Source organism: Oncorhynchus mykiss, chromosome 16, assembly GCF_013265735.2.
Source record: "Oncorhynchus mykiss isolate Arlee chromosome 16, USDA_OmykA_1.1, whole genome shotgun sequence".
NCBI classification, from domain to species: domain Eukaryota; kingdom Metazoa; phylum Chordata; class Actinopteri; order Salmoniformes; family Salmonidae; genus Oncorhynchus; species Oncorhynchus mykiss.
The window spans coordinates 46,590,141-46,603,131 of NC_048580.1; the positions used below are offsets into that span (position 1 = coordinate 46,590,141).

At 41.7% G+C, this 12,991-nt stretch overlaps 2 protein-coding genes across 3 annotated transcripts; one reads left to right on the top strand and one right to left on the bottom strand.

Moving 5' to 3' along the window:
- Positions 1–134: 134 nt before the first annotated feature.
- LOC110492762 (syntaphilin) lies at positions 135–9,468 on the top strand. Of its 2 annotated transcripts, XM_021567237.2 has the most exons (5): positions 135–454; positions 2,994–3,098; positions 3,329–3,448; positions 3,862–4,011; positions 6,043–9,468. In XM_021567237.2, the coding sequence occupies exons 1-5, from the start codon at positions 417–419 to the stop codon at positions 7,313–7,315; spliced, it is 1,686 nt and encodes a 561-aa protein (XP_021422912.2). In that variant the 5' UTR covers positions 135–416; the 3' UTR covers positions 7,316–9,468. The 2 variants fall into 2 exon arrangements, with proteins under 2 accessions (XP_021422912.2, XP_021422910.2); XM_021567235.2 differs by lacking the exon at positions 135–454 and having other exon boundaries at positions 2,494–3,098.
- On the bottom strand, positions 8,557–11,551 carry LOC110492764 (peptidyl-prolyl cis-trans isomerase FKBP1A). Its single transcript, XM_021567243.2, has 5 exons — positions 11,152–11,551; positions 11,002–11,049; positions 10,379–10,491; positions 9,910–10,085; positions 8,557–9,714 (listed from the first exon to the last, which is right to left on the bottom strand). The coding sequence occupies exons 1-4, from the start codon at positions 11,186–11,188 to the stop codon at positions 9,957–9,959; spliced, it is 327 nt and encodes a 108-aa protein (XP_021422918.1). The 5' UTR covers positions 11,189–11,551; the 3' UTR covers positions 8,557–9,714; positions 9,910–9,956.
- Positions 11,552–12,991: the final 1,440 nt, after the last annotated feature.

Genomic DNA, 12,991 nt, shown 5'->3' on the forward strand with positions numbered 1-12,991 from the left:
CGAATGATGCGGCATGATCCACTGTCTCTTTAAGAGAATCCGTTGCAGTGTAGTCCTACGCAATTGCCTCTGTTCACTTCATGGCCGGCTCGGCATGGATTCTCATCAACAGCACAGCATCCATGTACAGATAAATGCCACTAGTGACCGTTCACACGCATTCCACCAGAAGTCCTGCGGGGACCAATTCTACTCCAGGATGTAGGACTATTTATCGGCCTGGCAAATATGGTACCATAAATGTTGGGAATCGTGTCATCTTTACTGTACTGTTATGTCAGAGATCACAGTCGGGTAATCGCTGCATGAGAGGAGGCTTGTATTATATCCCCTATCAGTTGCCAATGTAGGGCACAGCCTGGACGTAATTAGTTTGTCAGCTATTCCTGCCTCATCCTGAAGATTCAAAACATTGGATGGGATGTTTAGGTTCACCGGAAAATGATGTTGGCTGGTAGGATGTTGTTTTTAGATTTATACTGGCATATAATCTATAGTAGACTAGTATTTGTTTTCTATCATTCTATCATCCATGTATGTTGCACGGAGCTGAAACTGATATTTCGCATGTCTTTCAGCTCCTTGTCAATTCAACATTGCGCGCGGCTTTATTATCGAAAAAAATATTGTGAAGGGAATATTCAGTTTGTTCAAGGACGAAACCACAGCGCTCTTTGTCCTTTGGCATTCTACAGATGATGTAAAGCACTATGCTCAACTTTATTCGGTAATTTCACGAAAACTAGGTAGCCTACTACGGACATAGGCCTATTACTGCATGTTAATCAAATAATCGTATACGGCGTACATGCAACCTGTTAATTCACCATCCTACAGTTATGCCGCCTGATGCTCACTATTACGTAAGAAGTACATTGCGTGTCCCCACCACCTGTTGCACAGGGGCCCCTCAATCATTATCCAAGGGTACTGTAGGGTAGGCCCTGCCTCTGCCACTTTCCCGTGTTGCTCAAATGCACTCTGTCCTCAACTGTCCCATTGACACAGTGACTACAGACACCGATATAACATAACATATCACAGGTATGCTGTTTTTGTATATTCGCTGCTTTGTGCTCAGCAGGGTTTTTTGCTTTGATCATACTTTTTTTGCTCCCTTATTGTTTGAGATTGTTTTTAATCTTTGATAGTACAGCAAAGCTATGTTGCTCAGCTCAGTCACAGCCAGAGAAGTGCTGATGAGGCAATCCTGTTTTGCACAGCACTTTTTAAAATATGTCCCTGTCCCAGTTGGGCTGTCATAGTTTTGTAATTTCCTTTGTTTGGGTCTCTTCATGGGATTTTGATATATGTTTAGTCCCATCTGTCTGTGGTTACCGGGGATGGCGTGTGCAGCAGTGAGATGGCGATGAACTCACAGAATCCCCTGTGCATTTCCTGGTCTGTCTTGTGAAAGGCTTCTTTATCTGTTGAAGAGCTCCTGATAGCCAGACTGGTTTACTCATCAATGGTCTCCTAACAGGCAGGGCCATAACAAACCGTCAAAATACTTAATTGTTTTATGTTGAATGTGTTTTTTTAATGCACCATATGAGTCCATCCCACTGGACACACCACATAATTTCAATGTGTAAATGTGGGTAATATTTGGTTGAGACGTTGATCAATGAGATTTCAACCTTTATTCACCCACTCAAAAAGACTGCCAGAAGTTTGTTGATATGCGGATGTGTTATCACTATGCTTTCAACCATCTAAAAGGCACAACTAAATTCCAATGGAAAAACAATGTCAGATGTTTTGCTTTATTTTGTCATCTAAATGTATTATCTGCGCTTTCAACCATTTTAAAAGCACAACAAAGATCAAATGGGAATACAATGTCAGATATTTTTAATTTATACAACAATTTGTTCAAGATTCTATGCAGATCATTACAGCAATTGTGAAGATCTCCACAGACCTGTGACCTTTGCATGCTATCTTGAACATGTACGCTTTCTATGATTACATACGAAGTCATTTATAGTTACATTAGGCTAACCTAAACATGTGGCCAAGAATGTGTTACTCATTTTAAGGTTGAATAAATACTGTTACATTCGTTTGTAAAATGGCTTTAACTTTAGTCTTTTTACTGTATTGTAACGACCCTGGGTTTATAACCGCGGAAATCGACTGTGCTCACGAGCTTGCTTTTGCGGCATAGTTGATAGTGCGCCGGACCTCGGGCGAGAGGGTCGAGGGTTCGAGACCTGCTCCCTGCCTGTTTCATTACAGTATTAAAAAAATATTATTTAATTGTTTTTGGTTGACGCAGAATAGTTTCATCTGAGCCAATGGCTTAATCCTATTCTTTAACTTTTATTTTGGGTTTAGTTGTAGACGTGAATCCAACATATCATTTTTTTTTTAACTTGTCGACAAGTTAATAGGCTATTTATTGTATTGAAAAAGTGATATTGAGTTGTGTTTGGTTGTCAACAAATTCCAGTTTGTCTACAAATGAAAACGTTAATGTTGGATTCACATCTCCATCTCAACCAATAATCAAACTTAAAGAACAGGACTAAATCAAATCAAACTTTATTTAAAGTACATTTGTGGATTTATTTGATTTAGTCCTGTTCTTTAACTTATATTTTTGGTTGAGCTGGAGATGTGAATCCAACATATCAATTATCAATTTGTAGACAAACTGGAATTAAAGCCAGACTAAGTGTCACAGATGGAACTATCCACGCAGAAGATACATCTCCTTAAAATGCTCCTTTGGTTGTGTTGACAACAAATGAATAATGTATATGTTGCATTCACGTCTTCATCTCAACCAAAAATCTAAGTGATTCAACCAGTATGTGCCCTGTGGGATGACATAGGACTATGTCCTTGCCCTGAGATTAAAAGTGGTATCTGGTAGGCAGAGGAAATGTCCACAAAATGTATTGCTTTTCCACAGTAGTTTTTAACAGATTACCTCCTGACTACATCCATTCTGTTTTCTCTATGTTTGTACATAATGTATTATGCAGTCCATCTTTGAGCCATCTTCCTAGTTTTCCTCTTGGAGCCAGCAGCAGGTGGTCCACACCCATGTCACTCCCTCTAAGCCGGAAGCCCTCTGCAGGTCAGCGCAGGTAATGCTGCCCCCTTCTCTCCCTATATGGTATTTTTGCTACTGTGTGAAAGTGATGATGTATGAAAATGACGGCACCAAGAAGCACACGCATACTAGGGTAATTTAGTGCCACATGTATAGTGGGTGAGTTGTTGGAAACAATGCATTGATTTGGTTTGTTTTCTTAATGTTAGTGACTGAAGATAAGTCCAATCAATATGTAACATTAACATTGCCTCTCTGTTACAGGCGGCCAGTGGCCACTAGCAGTGGGCGCCATTCCTATAGCGATGCCTCCAATACCAACACTTACCCCGGCAGGGCTAGTGAGGGTAGTCCTACAGCCCGGACATATCCTGGCCCACCTAAGTAAAACAGAGCATCTGTACATCAAATGCAAGAGACATGCAAACATAATTTTGTTTTAAGAATATTTTTTTTTAGGTCGAGGCCAAAATATCATGCAATAAAGATGATTCAGAAGAAAACAGCAAATGTTTTTAGAATAAGGTGCAGCATTGGCCTAAAAGGACAAATAAAAAAATTTAATGTAGTCTTGAGATTCATAATTTATTATGAAAATCGAAAGGTGCCGAGCTTGCATAAAAACCCCACTGACATCTACTCATAACATATAAAGCAGGCTGCTCACCTCAGTGAAAACTAATTCCTCTTCCTCAGCCTCTCTTATGATGACAGTTCTTTACAGTTCATTATCTGACCATCTGATGCATAACTGATAATCACCATAAACTCTCCTTCACACCCCTATGCAAATCCAGGCATCAGGTGAAGCATGCAACCTGCAGTGATAACCATGGGATTTGGCCCCCCACACCAGAGCAGTACCTCACCCCGCTGCAGCAGAAGGAGGTGTGTATCAGACACCTGCGAGCCAGGCTGAGGGAGAATGTCCAGAGGCTGCAGCACAGGTGAGTCTGAAGGGATGCGTCGTGACAAAGAAGCAGAATAGTGGCTAACTTGTTTAAAAATAGCATATTGTAGATATCATAGAAGTGTCTCTTCCACAACCCAGCTGGTTGTATTCAACCACATTATGATTACAAAAATAGCAACATCAATAACGGTCTAGCATTTCACTACAGAAACTGGCCTGGGATAGTATTTCTAAGACTTCTCTATTGCCTCTATCACCTTTTAAATCTGGAATCCTTCATGGACTACTGTATTTATTATGGATCCCCATTACTCTTTCTGGGGTCCAGCAAAAGTAGGCCTTCATTGTAAATAAGAATTTGTTCTTAACTGACTTGCCTGGTTAAATAAAGGTTAAATAGGAAAATTTAAAAAAAATGTGCGTATGTTATCGTGTGTGTGTGTGTATGTATGTCTGTGCCTATGTTTGTGTTGCTTCACAGTCCCCGCTGTTCCATAAGGTGTATTTTTATTGTTGTTTAAATCTAATTTTACTGCTTGCATCAGTTACTTGATGTGGAATAGAGTTCGATGTAGTCATGGTTCTATATAGTACTGTGCGCCTCCCTTAGTCTGTTCTGGACTTGGGGACTGTGAAAAGGCATCTTGTGGCATGTGTTGTGGGGTATGCATGGGTGTCCGAGCTGTGCGCCAGTAGTTCAAACAGACAGCTTGGTGGATTGAACATTTCAATACCTCTCATAAATACAAGTAGTGATGATGTCAATCTCTCCTCCCCTTTGAGCCAGGAGAGATTAACATGCATATTATTAATATTATGTCTCTGTGTACATCCAAGAGCCAGCTGTGCTATACTGTTCTGAGCCAATTGCAATTTTCCTAAGCCTCTCTTTGTGGCACCTGACCACACGACTGAACAGTAGTCCAGGTACGACAAAACTAGAGCCTGTAGGACCTGCCTTGTTGACAGTGCTGTTAACAAGGTAGAGCAGCGCTTTATTATGGACAGACTTCTCCCCATCTTAGCTACTGTTGAATCAAAATGTTTTGACAATGACAGTTTACAATCCAGGGTTACTCCAAGCAGTTTAGCCACCTCAACTTTCTCAATTTCCACATTATTTATTACAAGATTTAGTTGAGGTTTAGGGTTTAGTGAATGATTTGTCCCAAATACAATGCTTTCAGTTTTAGGACTAACTTATTCCTTGCCAGCCACTCTGAAACTAACTACAACTCTTTGTCAAGTGTTGCAGTGATTTCAGTCGCTGTAGTAGCTGACATGTATAGTGTTGAGTCATCCACATGCATAGACACACTTTACTCAAAGCCAGTGGCAAGTCATTAGAAAAGATTGAAAAAAGTAAGGGGCATAGACAGCTGCCCTGGAGAATTCTTGATTCTACCTGGATTATGTTGGAGAGGCTTCCATTAAAGAACACCCTCTGTGTTTTGTTAGACAGGTAACTCTTTATCCACAATATAGCAGGGGGGGGGGGGGGGGGGGGTAAAGCCATAACACATCCTTTTTTTCCCAGCAGCAGACTATGATCGATAATATCAAAAGACGCTCTGAAGTCTAACAAAACAGCCCCCACAATCTTTTTATCATCAATTTCTCTCAACCAATCATCAGTCATTAGTGTAAGTGCTGTGCTTGTTGAATGTCCTTCCCTATAAGCATGCCGAAAGTTTGTTGTCAATTTGTTTACTGTATCATTGTATCTGGTCAAATACTATTTGTGGGGGGTTGAAACTGCCACGCCTGTTTGGGATATTACAACAATAAACAACTGCAAACAACAAACACTGTTTTTTCCCCCTCTGACATCATTGTACGTGCAATAGAACAGCAGAATATGTACTGCCATTTTTTTACCACACTGCTCGACGCACCTCACCTCAGTTTTGTCCACAAAACAATAACTAAAGTGCTGGGGTGGACAGTGGTGCTGTTTCCCCTAATGCAGATTCCATCTTTAAGGCGTACCACATGTTGATTCTCTGCCCTAGGTAGCCCTCATACTCTCAACCTCTCTTTTTCTCTCTATTTCCCTCTCTCTCAGGGACAGTGAGATAGCTGAGATGAAGACCCAGCTGTGTCGGATGCAGGAGGACTGGATAGTGGAAGAGTGTCACCGTGTCGAGGCCCAGCTGGCTCTGAAGCAGGCGCGCAGGGAGATCCAGCATTTGCACGAGGTCGTGGAGACAGTACGATCAAACCTCGGCACCCCAGAAAAAGCCCCCTATGACAAAAAGCCATACCTCTCACCGCAGAGACCCCGGCCTACAAAGTCCCGCTCCTGTGGGTGCTCCCCAGCCAGCACCCTGAGCCGCAGCACCGCCTACACCCGGCTGAGCAGTGAGGCCCTCTATGTGGACCGTAATGGAAACGCCCCAGGGCCTGACCTGCATGCAGCGGCACAGGTAGAAAGGGGGCGGACCCACCTGCTTCTGGAGGCGGCCCTTCTGTCAGAGCAGCAAACCCCATCTGGCCCCGCCCTGGTCCACGGCCCCTCCTCTACCATGCCACGCTCCTCCACCTACGAGAGGCTGTGCAGTGGAGGGGCTGTGCTGCCCGTCTCCCACTCCTGCCACTCCCTGAGTAACAGCTGCAGGTGCAGTGGACACACCTACCTCCCTCATCACCACCTCTTCCTTCACCTCCCCCAGGAGGAGCCCTCGGCTGCAGTGGCGGTGGCTGCTGCTATCCCCGTGAGGGAGGCAAAACCGGAGGTCCGATCCCAGGCCTGCAGCCCCACCATGACCTGGGTCTCAGAGGAAGGAGGGGGAGAGGAGCTGAGCATCATCTCCCTGGCAACAACCAACATCACCCCAGCCTACTCAGAGCAACAGCTGTTCCCTCCCTCCTTGTCTTCCTCCCCTCCTCCCCAGCTCTCCTACAACCTAGAGCCACTGTCTCCAGATGGCCATGTGGAGATGACAATGATGCCAACAGTGGCCCAAACCTGCCAGCCCAAGCCTGGGCCAATGTTATCACCAGAGAGGCAAGGAGGTGTGACAGGGGTGGAGGATGAAGAGAAGGGTGAAGCTGTTGAGGCTGTTGAAGTTGACGGTGAAAACGTTGTGGGAGGGGAAGAGGGGGTGGACGGTGCTCCCCAGCGGAACTTCTGGAGCCGATACTTCCTGGTGGACCTGTTGGCAGTGGCCATGCCGGTGGTGCCAACGGTGGCCTGGCTGTGTCATGGGGCCCCGCGGGAGGTCATGCCTGTGTACCACATCGGTTCTCTGCTACGGGGTTGCTGCGCTGTGGCCCTTCACTCTCTGCGACGCGGGGGACGTGGCCCCACAAGCATGAATGGGGCGTCCAATATCTGACAACTTTACTCCTTAGCCCCCTGACTTCCCTCACAGCAACCATGCAACCCCAACCTCTAACGAGTCACAGCCAGAACAGCAATCAGACTTTGATTTTGACTTGAACTTATATTGCTTTTTATTATTTTTATTCTCCACCCGTCTGATTTGAGGATGACCTTGAGATTTACATGATTTGTTTGTTAGATTTGTAATAATGCCTAACTATCTAGGAAATCAAATGCAATAGTGATTTGATGGGGAATGCGTGAGACTGCGTGAACTTTTTGCCACTGGTCTAGTGGCTCCCATGACTGCACAACTCATTGCATGTAAACCTGAGAAATGTTCAACCCTTTGCTATTAACTCACCTTAAACAGAACCTTCAAATACACACCTGCTACATTTGAACCTTGAACACTTTGACATACTGTATTCTCCATGAATCTTCTTGTTGTCTTTGAAATTGGGGTGAACATGGTTCACCTTGTTAAACATCAGCAACATTTTCTTTTAGAGCTAAGTCAACGAGGGACCTGAGTGGGAGTTCGAGTTGAATGTTTTTGAAAAATAATTTTCTCAAGAAAATATGAGAATGTAGATGTTTGCACAACGAATGGGAGATTGGGAATCTATTACTTTTCAGGGATCAAACGTTTATCTTCTGGTTTCATTAATTGTATTAATAGTCCAAGGATAAGAGTACAATTCTGAACAAGTCTAGCACTGTCACTATCCATGTCCAAATGCTGAAAGCAAGTACAATGCCAGCTATGTATGTATTTGTTGGAAATACATTTGTTGAATTTCAACATTTACAATATTAGGAAATTATCAATTATTTTCAAAAGGCTAGATATTTCTTTCAAACATTGCACTTTTTTCCACTTTCAGGACTATACTACTTTACTTTTCATCACACATTAACCATGCAAGTCTACTTTTGAGCCACATTATGCCGCTAATGCTACAGTGATAGATTCTCAATTATTCCAATTCAGAAGTCAAAAGCAATAAGAAAAAGCTATGATGAAGTCTTTACAAGTATTGGTAAAATTGCACAAAAAAGCTGTAGAATACAAAGTGTAAATAGACCTGGATGTATTTCTTCTTCCCTTTGAAAATAAACTGAAAGTTGCCTTTGTCGGTTTGTCATCTATTGAAGTCTGCTTCGGGAGAATTAGACACATGGGAATCAATATGAAATAAAAACATTTGAAGTCTCTTTTTGACATTGTTAGAACATATCCAAAGCTCTTAATGAGGAATATAATACATTTTTATTAACCAATGGGGTGAGAGTTGACTCATTGGGGAGGGGGGCAATTTTACATATCCATAGTTTGCTGATGTTCCTGACAATGTGTGCTGTGGTACTGGGTATGAAAAACATTTTTATCACAGATCAGGTTTTGCTATTAGAACAAAAGGTTTTCAATTTTGCATTCCTTGTGATTACTAATGGATTTCAAACATGTCCTTTAGCACTTCTCAGAGAATTGCTAGAATCACTAGAATTGGTCTACAGTGGAGAACCATTTCTCAGATACTGCACAACAGAATAAAAACAGTGACGCAAGTAACATTTAATGTAGACATTTTTTCTTTCCTATATATCCTATTTTAAAAAACACAATATCATGCCTACTGGGTGTTAAAGGATATTTTTTATTCAAACACACCATAGGAAATTGACCCATTTTGTTGCTTGAGAGGAAACTATACTTGTCAGCATACTCTGCGAGTTCTGTACTATAATAATGACCTTTAATTACGCATTTTTATTTATATTTATATATATATATATATATATATATATATATATATTCTTGCCAACAGAGTGTGCCATGCTATTCAGTGTTTCATACAGAAAGTTGATGCAACTGAAAAAAATCTATATCAAAACATCACTAATATTAATTTAAGTCAACTTCTGTAATCCAAATGACATTACCTGATCCATTTAGGTAGTCTTTTTAAAATATTTTTAAATCACTTATGTTCACATTTTCAAAAAAGTTTCTAAAGCAAGGCCACTCACAGAGCCACAAGAAATAGATCAAATTTAATATGTGTGTAATGATACTTTATCCCAAATTTTGCCAGTACTTACCCCTGATGGCAGGCATGACTTACAAATTTGAAGTAAAAAAAAAAGAAAAAAAAAAAAAAACAATACCATAAACATACATTACAGAATAAAATGACATGATATCTGAAAGGTATGGCCTATGACTTGTTAGGGTGTCCTACGACAAGCTAGATCAAGGATAAGGTATTAAGCAAGCGACAAAAACACATTTGAATCTAAATGGAAAGGAGAGTGAAGTGCTGAAGCTATTAGACAGTCTTTTACAGGAGTCAAGTGCATTAATCTTCCTTTAGCCTTTTCCTCCATGTTCCCGAGATAGGAGTCAACCTGCAGAGGGGGACAGGGATAGTTCTGTGGTTAACAGGAGAGATGTGACAGAGGGGATTATGGGAGATGAGCACCAAAGCTTGTTACACACATTCTAATGAGCTCTTAAGCTCTTACCACTGTAATCTACTCTGTAGTTAAACACCAACAGTGGAGCGCAATTATTGTAGACGATTTTTTGTAGAATTCTCTCACCCTGAAAATCTGAGTGGAATTAAACACGTAACAAGTGCACACAGGCTTCACTCCAGGCCCATCAGCTCCACATCAAAGATCAGTGTAGAGTTGGGTGGGATGATGCCTGGGTGCCCTTTGCTGCCATAGGCGAAGTCCGGCGTGCAGGTCAGGGTCGCCCTCTGGCCCACGCTCATCTGAAACAAAATATATCCTATTTTGAAGATGTCATTCAATAACATAACCCTCCCATTGTGTCCTTACAAATCACTCCTAACCCCATTTGTTTTTATTTTCCAAACGAATGAAACAAATGGTTTAATCATTCCATTTACATTTTAGTCATTTAGCAGACACTCTTATCCAGAGTGGTTCACGACTTACAGTAGTGAGGGCATACATTTTTCGTACTGGTCCCCCGTGGTAATTGAACCCTGCATTACAAACGCCATGCTCTACCAACTGGGCCACACACCCAGGAGAACCTTACCTGGCCAACCCCCTCCTCCCAGCCACGGATCACCTCCTGCTTGCCAATCTTGAACTTGAAAGGCTTGCCTCTGTCCCGGGATGAGTCGAACTTGGTTCCATCAGTCAGTGAGCCTGCGTGCAATAGAGTATTGAGTATAGAGTATTGAAAGAAAGTCATAGATCGGTGTAGCGAACGTTACTTGCATTTTTGTCCCCTCACAAATACTGTAGCTAGTTACCGTTTGATAGCACCCATATCAAAATCCCCTGGATAAATAAATATCCACAGTAAACTGATAAAGCTATTGCACAATGGAAAGTTGGTTAACACCAGTCTTAATGATTAATTATCACTGGTTTTCAGCAGAAAACTGTCAAGCTATAAGCTAGTGTTAGCTAGCTAGTTTAGTTAGGGTGTGTAGGTAGCCATTATAGCTAACTAACTAGCTACTCGTCGTAGAAAAATGACTTACTTTTAATTAGATAAGAAAATGGTGTGGCAATTGTTACGTAGTTTATCAGACTATATCAGCTTTGCATATTAGATTGTCCAACAAATACCACAACACTTATGTTGCCGACGCAAGTAGAAAACTGACAATAGCTAGCTAAGCTAACCAGCTAGCTAGCTCGCTGACTTACCGACATAATGCACAACGCATGTCTGCCCTTTTTTGGGAAATGTCTGGCCTAAAAGATTGAAGAAAGGGTGAGAATTAGCCAGGCCTTATGTAAACGAATTTAGCTATATCCACTTAACCAATTTAATCATATTTGCTGTTTGTTCCATACCATCACCCGGGGTTATGGTCTCGATTTCTACTCCCATTTTCGCTCTCCAACGCACAAAACTGTAAGCGGAACTGGAAGTCCAAGGGTGTAATCATTAGTCCAAACAGTTTCAAAACGTTCGGTTTTGCAACTTAAAACGGGAGTTTCTATTGGATATATTAAGGTAGATCCCGCCCCCTTTTGTTCTGTTTAAGAAACGTTTTGCAACAGAATCAATGTAATGAATGTGCCCCAACGCATTGAAGATGGCAACCACAATTAATGGGCCAATGCCAGTTATGATGAGAATTAATGCCTAATCGTTCATATCCTCCTGAGACAATTCCTTTTTGTCCTTCGCTAGTGGGCATCAGTTTTTGGTCCGTATCTCATACAAGCTACTGTATTAAGTGCTGTTCTCCTGAGTGGACAGCCTGGGCTTTTCAATTCTATCATGTGTGAGGTGTGACCTTGACAACTTCATCTTCCTGGTTGTTAAAAAAAAATGGCTGCCAACAATTAGCACATTTTAAAAGTGTGTATGTATAAATTATTTGTGAGCTTTGTGTTCAAATTGTTTCTAGTAAGTATATATATCAGGAATAGCTTCGCGAGTTGTCAGGACTGTAATAATGTTTTCACATTAACCAGTTCGTCAATCTAAGTAACATTATTTAAAAAATCCCCATCAAAATCAGTCAATTTAAACTAGAGATATCAGTTTTGAACTGATAACTACAGTATTATGACCACACTATGGAAAGGGGATACTCTCAAGCGCACAAGTGTCATGGGATATCTGAAGGTAACCCATACAAACAAATGGAAGTATGGAGGGCATTCAAGGATTTCTCTTTATTTGTACTATTTGCTACATTGTAGAATAACAGTGAAGACATCAAAACTATGAAGTAAAACATATGTAATCATGTAGTAACCAAAATCCAAATCTATTTTACAGCCCCTGGTTCGAATCCAGTCTATCACATCCGGCCGTGATTGGGTGTCCCACAATTGGCCCAGCGTCGTTCAGGTTTTGCCGGCATTCTAAATAAGAATTTGTTCTTAACTGACTTGCCTAGATAAGTAAAGGCTAAATAAAATTCAAATAAATAAAAAGGTGGTTGGCGTCTTGACTGAAGACTGCGTGTTGAGCCTATCTCCTCTATCAGTTGAATGTATGGCTTCAACCCTGAATAGAGGGAAAACAAGAACAGTTAGTGGCCTAGGGCTACACATATTTAATGTTATGCAAATACAAAACATCAAGAGGAAGTGTGCAGCAGGATGTTTGAGAAGAAGCATAAATGCAGGTATGTGTAAGTGAAGGTGTGAGGCAGTATGTTGGATTTAGAGAGAAAGCTATTGTCAGAGTAAGAGCGCTAAAGCAGCCTCTTAGGAGAGCCAAGAGTGTTCATGACTCACTCTCTGCCTTGCTCTCTCAGGAGCTGGAGGCGTCGTTCCTCATTGATGGGGTACAGGTGGAAGACCAGCCCTACCAGCAGCAGGGTGATGGGCACAGGGGCAAACAGTACAATCAGAGCAGTCATCATGTCCTCACTTTGTCTACAGGCAACTGCACAGTACACTCTTTAACCTAAAATGGTTCTTCGGCTGTCCCCCTAAGAGAACCCTTTGAAGAACCCTTTCTGGTTCCATGAAGAACCCTTTCCCCAAAAGGGTTCTACTGGAAACCAAAAAGGGTTGTACCTTGAACCAAAATGTTTTTTCCTATGGGGACAGTTGAAGAACCTTTTTGGAACCCTTTTTTATAGTGTACCCCACAAAGCTGCAGTACAAACAAGCATACAAACAAATGATACACGCATGCATGAACACAACATAAATTGAGATATGGTGA

Coding starts and splice junctions, on each gene's coding strand:
- LOC110492762 (XM_021567235.2), top strand. CDS start 2,902: ATGTATTGCTTTTCCACAGTAGTTTTTAACAGATTACCTCCTGACTAC. Junction 3,099..3,328: donor CCCTCTGCAGGTCAGCGCAG/GTAATGCTGCCC, acceptor TCTCTGTTACAG/GCGGCCAGTGGCCACTAGCA. Junction 3,449..3,861: donor ACATATCCTGGCCCACCTAA/GTAAAACAGAGC, acceptor ATGCAAATCCAG/GCATCAGGTGAAGCATGCAA.
- LOC110492764 (XM_021567243.2), bottom strand. CDS start 11,188: ATGGGAGTAGAAATCGAGACCATAACCCCGGGTGATG. Junction 11,050..11,151: donor GACCATAACCCCGGGTGATG/GTATGGAACAAA, acceptor TCAATCTTTTAG/GCCAGACATTTCCCAAAAAA. Junction 10,492..11,001: donor ATGCGTTGTGCATTATGTCG/GTAAGTCAGCGA, acceptor TATTGCACGCAG/GCTCACTGACTGATGGAACC.